Consider the following 11569-nt stretch of genomic DNA (forward strand, 5'->3'; position numbering starts at 1 on the left):
GGCTAAGGATCTCCGGTTTTAAACCGGAGGTACAGGCCGCCATCCTCAACCATCCCTTCGAGCAGGAACATCTGTTTGGCCCAAAAGTGGATGAGGCCCTAGAAAAGATGGAAAAAAAGACACGGACACGGCAAAATCCATGGGAGCTTTACAGTCACACCCTCCCAGGCGCTCCTTTCGCCGCTCTTCCTTTCGGAGCACATCCAGAGGCTACTCCTCCGACACCGCTTCCACTTCATATAAGGCCCCTACCCAGTCCACCTTTACAAGGGGCTACCAAAGAGGCGGCTACAGGGGCAACAATAACAAAGGCAGAGGCAAAACAAACACCGCCCGCTCTGCCATCACACCTACCCAATGACTTCCCTCCGCTCCCCCAGGCCATCCCACTCCGGTCGGGGGCAGACTTCAAAATTTCCTCCCTGTCTGGGCTACCATCATCTCAGACAAATGGGTAACACAAATAATTTGGTCAGGCTACTGCCTAGAACTAACATCTCCCCCCAAACATTCCACCCAGACAACACCCAATGTCACAAGAACATCTAAAACACTACTAAAGCAGGAGGTAATCTCCCTCCTACAGAAAAGGGCGATAGAACACGTTCCTACCAACGAAATATGGGGGTCTACTCCCTATATTTTCTCATACCAAAAAGGGACGAGACTCTGTGGCCCATCCTAGACATCAGGCCCCTAAACAAATACATACACTGACCATTTTCACATGGTAACGCTTCAGCAGGTACTTTCCACTGCTTTTCCAAAACGACTTCCTGACCACTTTAGACCTAAAAGATGCTTATTTCCACATTCCAGTGCACAACGCTCACAGGGAGTTCCTCAGATTCGTAGTGGACGGCCAACACTACCAATTCAAAGTACTCCTGTTCAGAGTCACAACAGCACCACGTGTATTCACCAAGTGCCTAGCAGTAGTGGCAGCACACCTCAGGAGACAACACATCCATTTCTTCCCATACCTAGACGACTGGCTAATGAAAGCCAGTTCATACAGCCAGTGTGTACAACACACGCATGCCACTATCCAGCTACTTCACCAACTGGGCTTCACAGTAAACCATGCAAAGTCCAATCTACAACCATCCCACATAAAACAATACCTCGGTGCCACCATAGACACCTCAAAAGCACTAGCCTACCCCAATCCTGCCAGGATTACAAACATTCAGGCTCTACGCGCAAAATTCATGGCACAACACTCCCTTCCAGCTCGAGTGTTTATGCAACTAATAGGGATGATGGCCTCTTGCATCTTCATAGTACCTCACGCAAGAATCCAGATACGTCCTCTCCAAGAGTGCTTAGTGCGCCAATGGAACCAGGCCCAGGGTCAATTAACAGATCTGGTGTTGGTAGACGGTCGCACCCATCGCTCTCTGCAGTGGTGGACCACCACAAACCTTTCCACAGGTCGATCGTTCCTGGACCCGGTTCCCCAGATAGTACTAACCACAGACTCATCGCTCTCCGGCTGGGGAGCTCATCTATTACATCTCACCGTGCAGGGCACATGGACACCAACAAAAGTTACTCCACATCAACTATCTGGAGTTACTAGCGAGCTTCTTAGCCCTAAAATCTTTTCAAACACAGATTTCAGGCAAGGCAGTCCTAATCCGCACAGACAACATGACAGCCATGTACTATATTCAAAAACAAGGCGGCACACACTCTCCACAGCTCTCTCAGCTAGCACAGAGCATATGGAGATGGGCCATACTCCAGAAAATCTTTCTCCTAGCTCAGCATGTCCCAGGAGTCCAAAAAACTATGGCAGATCTGATCAGCAGACAAACGCAACAAATCCACGAGTGGGAATTCCACCCACAAGTTCTACACCCGTACTTTCAGATGTGGGGGCATCCACAGATAGACCTCTTCGCCACCCACGAAAACACCAAATGCCCAAGCTTCGCTGCCAGATATCCACACCCATTGTCCAAAGGAAATGCGATATGGATGAACTGGTCAGGCAGATTTGCGTATGCTTTTCCGCCTCTCCCACTCATTCCACTAGTGGTGCGCAAACTACAGCAACACTCCCTCACACTAATCCTAGTAGCTCCAACTTGGGCCAGACAACCGTGGTACACCACACTGCTGGAACTATCTGTAGTACCGCACCAAAAATTACGCCTCTCTCCACACCTCTTAACCCAGAACCATGGAGAGATCAGACACCCGGACCCAGCTCAACCTTGCGACCTGGCTCCTGAAGTCCTAGAATTCGGTTATCTAAATCTTCCCCCTGACTGTGTGAACGTCATCAAGGAAGCTAGGCGACCTACCACTAGAGCGTGCTACGCCGCCAAGTGGAAACGTTTTGCTGTCTATTGTCACAACAACACCATCAATCCCCTAGACGTCTCCATTCAACACATCATAGGCTGCTTACTCCACCTACAAAGGTGTAATCTAGCCTATACGTCCATTCGCCTGCACCTCGCAGCTATAGCAGCTTACCTACAAAACAGGCAACATGTATCACTCTTTAGAGTACCTGCCATTAAAGCCTTCATGGAAGTACTTAAAAGAATAATTCCCCCCAGAGTGCCACCCTAACCTGTGTGGAACCTAAATATCGTTCTCACCAAACTAATGGGGCCTCCCTTCGAACCATTGCACAAATGTGAACTCCAATTTTTCACCTGGAAAACCGCTTTTCTCGTAGCCATCACTTCCCTCAGAAGGGTCAGTGAGATACAAGCATTTACCATTCAAGAACCTTTTCTACAAATGCACCATAACAAAGTTGTTCTCCGTACCAACCCAAAATTCCTCCCTAAAGTCATTTCTCCTTTTCACCTAAACCAATCTGTAGAACTACCAGTATTCTTCTCGCAACCACAAACTGTTGCAGAAAGAGCTCTCCACACACCAGATGTCAAACGAGCCTTACTCTACTACATCGAGAGAACACAACCTTTCCGTAAGACCAAACAACTGTTTGTCTCTTTCTCTCCACCACACAAGGGCAACCCCATCTCCAAGTCGGGGATAGCTAGGTGGATTGTCAAATGCATTCAGATTTGCTACCACAAAGCAAAACGAACGCTATCTGTTCCCCCTAAAGCCCATTCTACACGTAAAATAGGGGCTTCAATGGCTTTTCTAGGAAACATGCCATTAGATGATATCTGCAAAGCAGCTACATGGTCAACACCGCACACTTTCACTAAACACTATTGTGTAGATGTGCAAACTAAGCAACAGGCTAGTGTGGGCCAGGCTGTACTCAAAACATTATTTCAAACCACTAACAGATACGGGTGGTCGCCGCTAAGGGTGGGTACTGCTATATAATCTATGCACAAGTGTGTAATCTGCAGCTCATATGCCTCGAACGGAATATGCTACTTACCAGTATGCATCTGTTCTTGGCATGTAGAGCTGCAGATCTACACCCGCCTTCCCGGCTACCTTTCTCTGTTCCAGTTTATCATATTTAGATACAACACACATGGGCAACTTCACTGTTTATTACTACGCTCCATCATTTCCCTGCTGGCGAAAAATAATCTGAGGATGGAGCCGAAGCCCATGCGCAATACGATCCAAAGGAGGAGTCACTGACCTCGTGACTTCCAAAGACTTTACAAGAGGAAAAACAAATGCAAACATCCGGGCCCAACACCAGATGGCGATCTATGCACAAGTGTGTAGATGGCGATCTATGCACAAGTGTGTAGATCTGCAGCTCTACATGCCAAGAACAGATGCTTACTGGTAAGTAGCATATTCCTTCCATCTAGAGTTCCACCCTCTCCAGTATGGAACCTAAATGTGGTACTTACCAGACTCATGGATCCCCCATATGAACCTATGCAAATTACAATTTCTCACCTGGAAAGTAGCTTTCCTGGTTGCGATCACCTGTCTCAAAAGAGTCAGTGAACTCCAGGAATTAACCACACAAGAACCATTTCTCCAAATCCATCATAACAAAGTGGTTCTTTGGAGTAACCCAAAATTTCGTCTCTGCTTTCCACTTTAACTAGTCTGTAGAACTCCCAGTGTTTTTCCCTCTACCAGACTGATTAGCAGAAGATGCTCTTCACACGCTAGACGTAAAAAGAGCGATACTTTACTACATTGAAAGAACAAAATCCTTTAGAAAGACTAAACAACTTTTTGTGGCTTTCTTCCCACCTCATAAAGGCAATCCTATCTCAAAAACAGGGATTGCCAAGTGGATTGTTAAATGCATCCAAATATATTATGCTAAAGCAAACGCACCTTAACCATTCCCCCTAGGGCTCACTCCACACGTAAATTAGGGGCATCTATGGCATTCTTGGGGAACATTCCCCTAGATGACATCTGCAAAGCAGCAACTTGGTCTACACCACACACGTTCACAAAATACTATTGTGTAGACATGCAAGCAAAACAACAAGCTAATGTGGGCCAGGCTGTATTATGAACACTTTTTCAAACCACTGCAACAGATACAGGTAGCCACCGCTAAGGAGGTAACTGCTGTATAGTATATACACAAGTATACGATCTACAGCTCATATGCCTCGAACGGAAAATGCTACTTACCAGTATGCATCTGTTCTTGGCATGTAGAGCTGTAAATTCGTATACGCTCACCCGCCTCCCCGGATACCTCTATCTGTTCCAGTACGATCTTACTTAGATACATTACACATGGACATCCTTTTCTATTTCTTACTAACTCCATCATAACCCTCCATGGCAAACAATCTGGAGATGGTCGATGCCCATGCGCACTATTATCCTAAGGAGGAGTCAACCACCTTGTGACTACAAAGACTTCTACCAAGACAAAAACAAAGTACAAACATCCGAGTCTAACACCAGATGGCGATCTATGCACAAGTGTTCAAATCTACAGCTCTACATGCCAAGAACAGATGCATACTGGTAAGTTGCATTTTCCTTCTCTAGTATTGGCATCATTCATCGATTCACATTTGGGTCATCCAGCTTTGAAAACCTTTAACTTTAGAACCTTCACACTAGCGCTATGAAATCTGAGAAATGGTGGCCTATGGGGGTTTTAGTTTTGTCTCATATCACCTCACTGGTTAAAGTTTGGTAATTGTTTTATGAGGTCTGCTGATTACTAAAGGGATAATGCTTACAGCCTCCTATTTAGCATCAGACGGGTATTTTAATGTTGCTTTGGGAGTCACAGTTCGAATATGGGGATCATTCAAGCATTTGAATCTATGAAAGATGCCAGCCCTGGAGAACTAGTGTTGCAAGTAAGTAATTTTTCTTTTTCAGATACATTCATTGCACACAAAACGGTTGTCTCCCTACTACAGAGGGCTTCAGCGCTATATCCCACCAAACATCATCTATCCGGTGTGCATGTCAGATAGTGAGATTATGCTCAATTTCATGAAACAATCTTAAGGATGTTTTGACCAGACTTAAGTTCTGAAAATAGTTGACTTTCAAAATATTCCTTTTCACTTTTCTTCTGAGTCTAACAAACGAATGTCTTTTGCAGCTATGCATGCATTTTTTAACAAAATTCCTTGAGCCAGTGACCAAATACTTGTTTTGTACCAAGGTGAGAAAAGTGTGCAGGGATCCCTTGATTCTGCCTTTTTGACTAGTTTAAAAAAAATTATGATCTCAAAACATGTCTGTAGAGCGGTTCTTATTTATTTTATTTATTTTTAATTATGAGATTAAAAAATAAATTAAATGAGAACCAATCATTTGGTTGTTTGAGGAAGGAAGCTATTCATTTGGGTGCCAGCCTTTGTATTCCCACTGCGTAGTCTGGCAATGAGTGTGTGGAGGGAGACGTCAAAATCGGCAGAGGTCAAGGAGGATGAGCGTGGCTGTCTGTCCACGGTCGAGGCTGGTGCTTATGTAGTCTGTGGAAGCAATGAGGGTCTTTTTGGTGCTGCGATTGTTTCATAATCCTGAATGCAAGACGTCTATGAGTTTGTGGTGTTCTAGGTGGTCAGAGAGTTATCTGTTGATGGTCTTCTCAATTACTTTGGCTGGGAAGGGGACAGCGAGATTGGTTGGTAGTTGTTCAGTACTTCAGGGTAGGCTGAGGGTTTTTTAGCAGGGCTGTGACTTAGGCGTCTTCCCAACTATCTGGGAAGGTAGCTGTCTTGAGGGAGGTGGTGATGATCGAAGTAAGTACAGCACTGATCGTGGCTTTTCCCAGGTTGTAAAAATGGTGAGGCCAGGGGTCTGTTGGTGCCCCCAAGAGGACGGTCTTCATTATTGCTCTAGTGTCCTCGATGGATAGAGGATTCCATGCTACCAGTTGGTAGTTTTTGGTCGATGAGGTTAGCAGGCTGGGAAGGTCGATGGGGGGTGGCTGGGGTTTGAAGTTGCTGTCCATCTTGGTGATTTATTCCATCAGAGAGGTTGTTGCAGAGATCTTGTGGAGGGGGGATGGTGTTGGTTGTGGCTGTTGGATTGGGTAATTCCTTGACAATGGCGAAAAGTTCCTTTTTTGTGGTCTCTTTCACTTGATAGTATCTAAGCACTGCTTAGTGGATGTTTCTTGCTGTGGTCTTTTGAGTGGTTCTTCCTTTCTTTTTGAGTTGTTTGTAAACTCTCTTGGACTCTCTGAGGTCAGCGTTGAACCAGCTAGCTTGTTTAGTTGGATTTTTTGGGTTTGGTGTTCAGGGGCGCCAAGGTGTGGTGCATCTGGAGGCCTAGTTGTTTGTGTCACTGATGAGGGCTTTGGTTGGGTCTTGGTAGTGTAGTTGGAGGGCGAAGGTTTATTCCGAGTCTCTAACTTTCTTCGAGCAGTGGCTTGGAATGTTGTTAGACTCCGGAAGGGTGGTTGGTGGCCCAGTTATATGGAAGTGAACAATAAAGTGGTCCGTGCATGTGAGTGGAGTGATGTGGCGGACTTTAACCATGTCACCGGAGAAGATGGGGTCCAAGGTCGGTCTGGCAATGTGGGTAGGGACTTGTACCAGCTGGGTGCAGCCAATGTTCTGTAGACTTACGAGCAAGTTCGTGGAGTCGTTGAGATCGCCTAGGAGAATGAATTCTTTGGTGCCCATGGCAAGGGATGCGTTGAGATTGCTGAAAAGGTTGTTGAACTAAGTGCGAGGTCCTGGGGGCAGGTAGGCGAGGGTGCCATTGATAGTGGTTTTTCTGTCTGTCTGAAACTTGAAGTGCATGTGTTCCATAAAAGTTACTTCTGGTCAGTGTAAGAGGTACACTTGATGGTGTTTCTGTGGATGATGGCGAGTCGTCCTCCTGGTTTAGGGGTCTGTCCTGGTGCAGAATTTTGTATCCAGTAGGAATGACTGTGGCGATGTCCAGCCCCGACGTGGGGTTTAGTGAGAAAGAGGATGGCCTGGTGCGTTGGAGTTGATGAGATCCCAAATCTCGGTGGCGTGCTTGCGGAGTGACAGTGTGTTGAGGAGCATGCATGCGAGTGAGTGTTCTTGTGTGGGGTGGGTGTGTGGTGCTGTGCAAGTGTGGGTCTGGAGTTCTCACTTGGTGAGGGGTGCGATGTGTGTGAGCGGTGGGAGCAGGCGTGTGGAAGCATGTGAAGTGTCAGAGCGAGCAGACAAAGTGGCCTACTGTGGACTAATGGTCCATGGTTGAGCAAGTGGAGTTTGTCGGTGGTGCAGCTGGGGGTCTGTTATGTATGGTCTTGGAGAGTGGGAAGAGAGTGGGAGGAGTGGGGGTGGCGATAGGCGGATTAGTGAGGGCGGCTGGGCAGGAAAACACAATTGGCGTAGCAAACAGTGACAGAAGAGACCAAGATGCAAAACGGAGCAGTAACAGGAGAAAAAGATTCAAAAAGGGGCAGTTAAGGGGAACAAGGAAGGAAAGGTTTTTTTCAGCTACGATTCCATGATAAATTGCCTTGCCTGGGTAGATAATCCTGTTGGAATTACTTAGCGTGTAAACAAAGTTGTTTTTACCTATAAACTAAAAATTCTCTATTTTTCAGTCCGCAGAGTGTAAAAGGTCGAAATGATACATTTTACCTGACCCCAGAACCAGTGGTTGCACCCAACAGTCCTATTTGGTACTCCACCCAACCAATCAGCAGAGAGCAAATGGAACAGATGCTCACCCGTATACTGGTCATCCGAGAGATCCAGGACGCCATAGCTGTTGCAAATGTCAACAGCATGCACTAGGAAACTGTGGCTGAGAAGATCAAGAAAATATGTAAAGGAAAACTGTACAGACTTTTACACTAATATGATGCCTAACTTTTTTTTTTTTTTTTTTTTTAAATTGGTGTAGTTTTGAAGCCCTTTTAGGCTTCTTCTGTTTAAAATAAAGTATACAAGAAAACATACCCAATGTTCATCATAAAAAAACTATTAAAACAACTTGTTTGAACGTTTTGTGTACTACCTTTCAGAAAAAATATGGAAGCTAAGCAACATTTTTTATTGATAAAAGGGATTTGTGTACTGACGTAGCCGGGCATTTTCTTGGTTTTGAAGATCTTGTACCGGCGCACATTAGGGAGCTCTGCGTACTGAAACTATAAACTATTTTTCTTTTTGTGCAGAAAGTAAAGATGAATAATCATCTTAAATGGGAAAATACTTGACTAGTGTTGAGACTGTAAATGAATAATTATGCGTTTATAACAAAAATAATAAAAACTATTTCTATTCTTAGAGATATTTTTAGATGTTGTCGTAAAGACATTTTGCTTGTTTTTTGTGGCTTTAGTTCTATAACCTTTAGTGCCACTTATGTGCCTGGTGGAATTCTTGTAACATACTTTGTGTCTCATATAAAGATACCAGCTTGTTTTTAATTTAGTCTTATTCAGTTTTATTTAGAATGGTTACCATATTTTCTTATCTAGGGTAGTTGGTGGGGTGCTGGGAGAATGTTAGAATAGCACAGGGAGAAAGTCCTATTGCTCCTAGTATTTCTATGCAGAATGTAGAGTGACTACAAGTACTGTAGATCTACACATCTTTTGACAGTATACCACAAGTCCTATTGTGGAGGCACATGTACATGGTATGATTGTTACATGCAGGCAACCTGCTTCCTGAGTAATAATGTTGATGACTGAAATTCGTCCTTGAATGAAATGTTCTGCTAGCAGGAGAACAACGTAAAGCAATGAATAGAATGCTTAAAATATTGTTAGTTGCAGGTAATTAACTTAGGCTCTATTGAGACCATAGTTTAAGCTCTGTCTACAGACAGATTTTGGGCCTAACCAAAAGGATCAGTTCAGCCTTTTCTGTCGTGCTATGCCTCATCAACTCTGGTTCAGTATAGGAGCAGTCCAGCCCAGGCATAGTTTGGCCTTGTTGGGCCTGATGCTGGACTAACAAGGCAAAAACATGTCTGTGGTAGCTTGCCGTGTACAGAGGTACATTACTTAGCAGTTTGGTTTGTGCTGCCTGTGGCACCAAAAGAAAACCGATTAGCATGTAGTCAGCGTGAAGCACACAATGTGTTCATATTGTCCTTATTTGAGATTCTGCCTAGCAGAATAAGTCGGATACTGCTACTCTGCCCATCTGTGCTTGAAAACGACACCATCTTCTAGCACGTTCCTGCACATTATTACCATTGTCTGACTGCCTCCATCCTCGTTGTTACTTTCTTGGTCATATGCTAGGGGTAACTGGGGGAAAGCAAGATGATGCCCGTCCATCAAAGAGCTAGAGTTCGGGGGTTTTGTAGTCGAGAGGCAAATACTCTCTGAAAAGATCCTCTTAAACCCTCTTCACTCTACATCAATTGCTCTGCTTCGCATTGCGAATCCTGCATTCTTGAAACTGAGAAGCAGATCGCCAATACTGGAATAGATTTTGAGTAGCCTAGGGCGTTTGGTGGAAAGGGAGGAGAAATTGAGCAGTGCTTGAATTTGTCTATAGGACTTCATGTCCATCATAAATAGTGTTCAAGGTCACTCTGCATTTGAATCCAACACCTCATGTAACAAGAGTTTTTCATCTAATGCAGTGTAGAATTAGGTCTTCTATTATGTTCAATCAGCCTTTGAGACTTTCAAAGACATTTGAATGTCAAGACATTCTCAACATTTAGAAGTTACATTTTTGGCTGCACTAACAAAGCCATCTACAACCATGTTTAGACCGGGTTCGCTATTCTTGCAGTTCTGTGCACTTTGGCCCTTTGTACTGTATTTAGGCATTCAAACAGTCTTACAGCAACCTTGGTGCATTGAACAATAAGGTCCTGGTTGAATAATATCTACAGGCCCAACATCCTTAGCACAATCGGTACGTATTGCTAGGTCCTTTTTATTTGTATTAAATTAATTTAAACTACCTTTGCCTTGTACCTTGACATCTTGTAAAGGTTGTCTTTAAATGTTGACCGTTGTCACAAATTCCATCTTGGGCAGGTTGAGGCATCAAGCATTTGAATTCATGAAGCTTTACATACTCATGAAGCCCAAGATTCATATAAGATTTAGCTCCTAAGTGTTAGGTCATTGACACTTGATCAGCGAAAACCTGCCAGCGGTGTGCCATTGCGTAGCTTTCATTGGTACTTGGTGACTTTTAGAACTATTTTCAGGTTGGTGCAGTGACGATGTGTTAGTAATTTGCAGGAGTGTGTTCCTCTGCTTAGGTGAATGTTTCAAGTTTGGTGAGTTGTTGATTACATTATTGGTCTTCAATGGAATCTAGATCCTCAAGAAACAGTTTAAGGGAGGAAATAATTACACACCGTAATCTCATCAGGATTTATGGAGTTTTACATTGCATTTACCATGGTTGAAAATGTGCCATCATAAATTAAGGGTTAGCAGCATGAAAGGGTACATTGAAGAAGACCCTTTAAACACAGAAGTTTAATGTGTTTCTTGGTAATAAGAGTTTCTCAACATGGAAACATTAACAAATGTACCATTGTGAAAGGTCTGGTAAGTGGCATTTCAAGTTTAAAACGAAAGAGAAACCCTTATTTCATGAGGTTGTAGAAGTGGGTTGTTCACGAGGAGAAATCTCTCTAAAAGAGATGAAGACGAAAGTTTACAAGTAAAAAATGTCAATACCTTTTCAGTGGTAGTAAGAACTAAATAAATAAAATTTCAAATATACTTTTGCACACCTGGGGTATGCCGAGTTTCTCCTTAATGTAAAATTCTACATTTTTGGAAGTTAGCGTACACCTTAAAAGCTGCATATTTGAGTCCAGAAAAAATATGAAAACCTACTGTGAATGGAAGAGAAGCACAAGTGAGTGGATTTTTCAACTTTTTCTATCTTGGCTTTGTTAGTCCTGGAAGAATTAGTTTACCTTGTTTTCAAACCAAGTCTTAATGAAAGGTCTCAATAAGAATCCTCTTCCACCACTGTGAAAGCTTACAACCAGCAGACCACAAAAGTCTACCTACTGGGACCAGGAAACTGAGGAATCAGTTTTACAAAAGCCCTGTAATCCAACTGTATTCATAACCTTTAATTAATCCTCTGGCCTTAAAATCTTTAATCTGCATCTTGAAAAGCGATAATACATTTTAAACTTGTTTAAAGCATTTTTAAGAGCGTGAGGGTAGGAGGCTCACTTGGGAGATTTTATTGGCCTTACTTGTGGCAGATATTAGCTG

At 43.7% G+C, this 11569-nt stretch overlaps 1 protein-coding gene across 6 annotated transcripts in view; it reads left to right on the top strand.

The window, feature by feature from the left end:
- Positions 1 to 8349, top strand: part of QRICH1 (glutamine rich 1) — a 308643-nt gene extending 300294 nt beyond the window's left edge. For all 6 annotated transcript variants that reach the window (XM_085624337.1, XM_085624341.1, XM_085624340.1 and 3 more), the window contains one exon: positions 7949 to 8349. In XM_085624337.1, the coding sequence (XP_085480463.1) occupies positions 7949 to 8141 (193 nt within the window). In that variant the 3' untranslated portion in view covers positions 8142 to 8349. The remainder of the gene's footprint in view (positions 1 to 7948) is intronic.
- The last annotated feature ends 3220 nt before the right edge of the window (positions 8350 to 11569 follow it).

The sequence above is a fragment of the Triturus cristatus genome, chromosome 9 (assembly GCF_964204655.1).
Source record: "Triturus cristatus chromosome 9, aTriCri1.1, whole genome shotgun sequence".
Taxonomy (NCBI): Eukaryota; Metazoa; Chordata; class Amphibia; order Caudata; family Salamandridae; genus Triturus; species Triturus cristatus.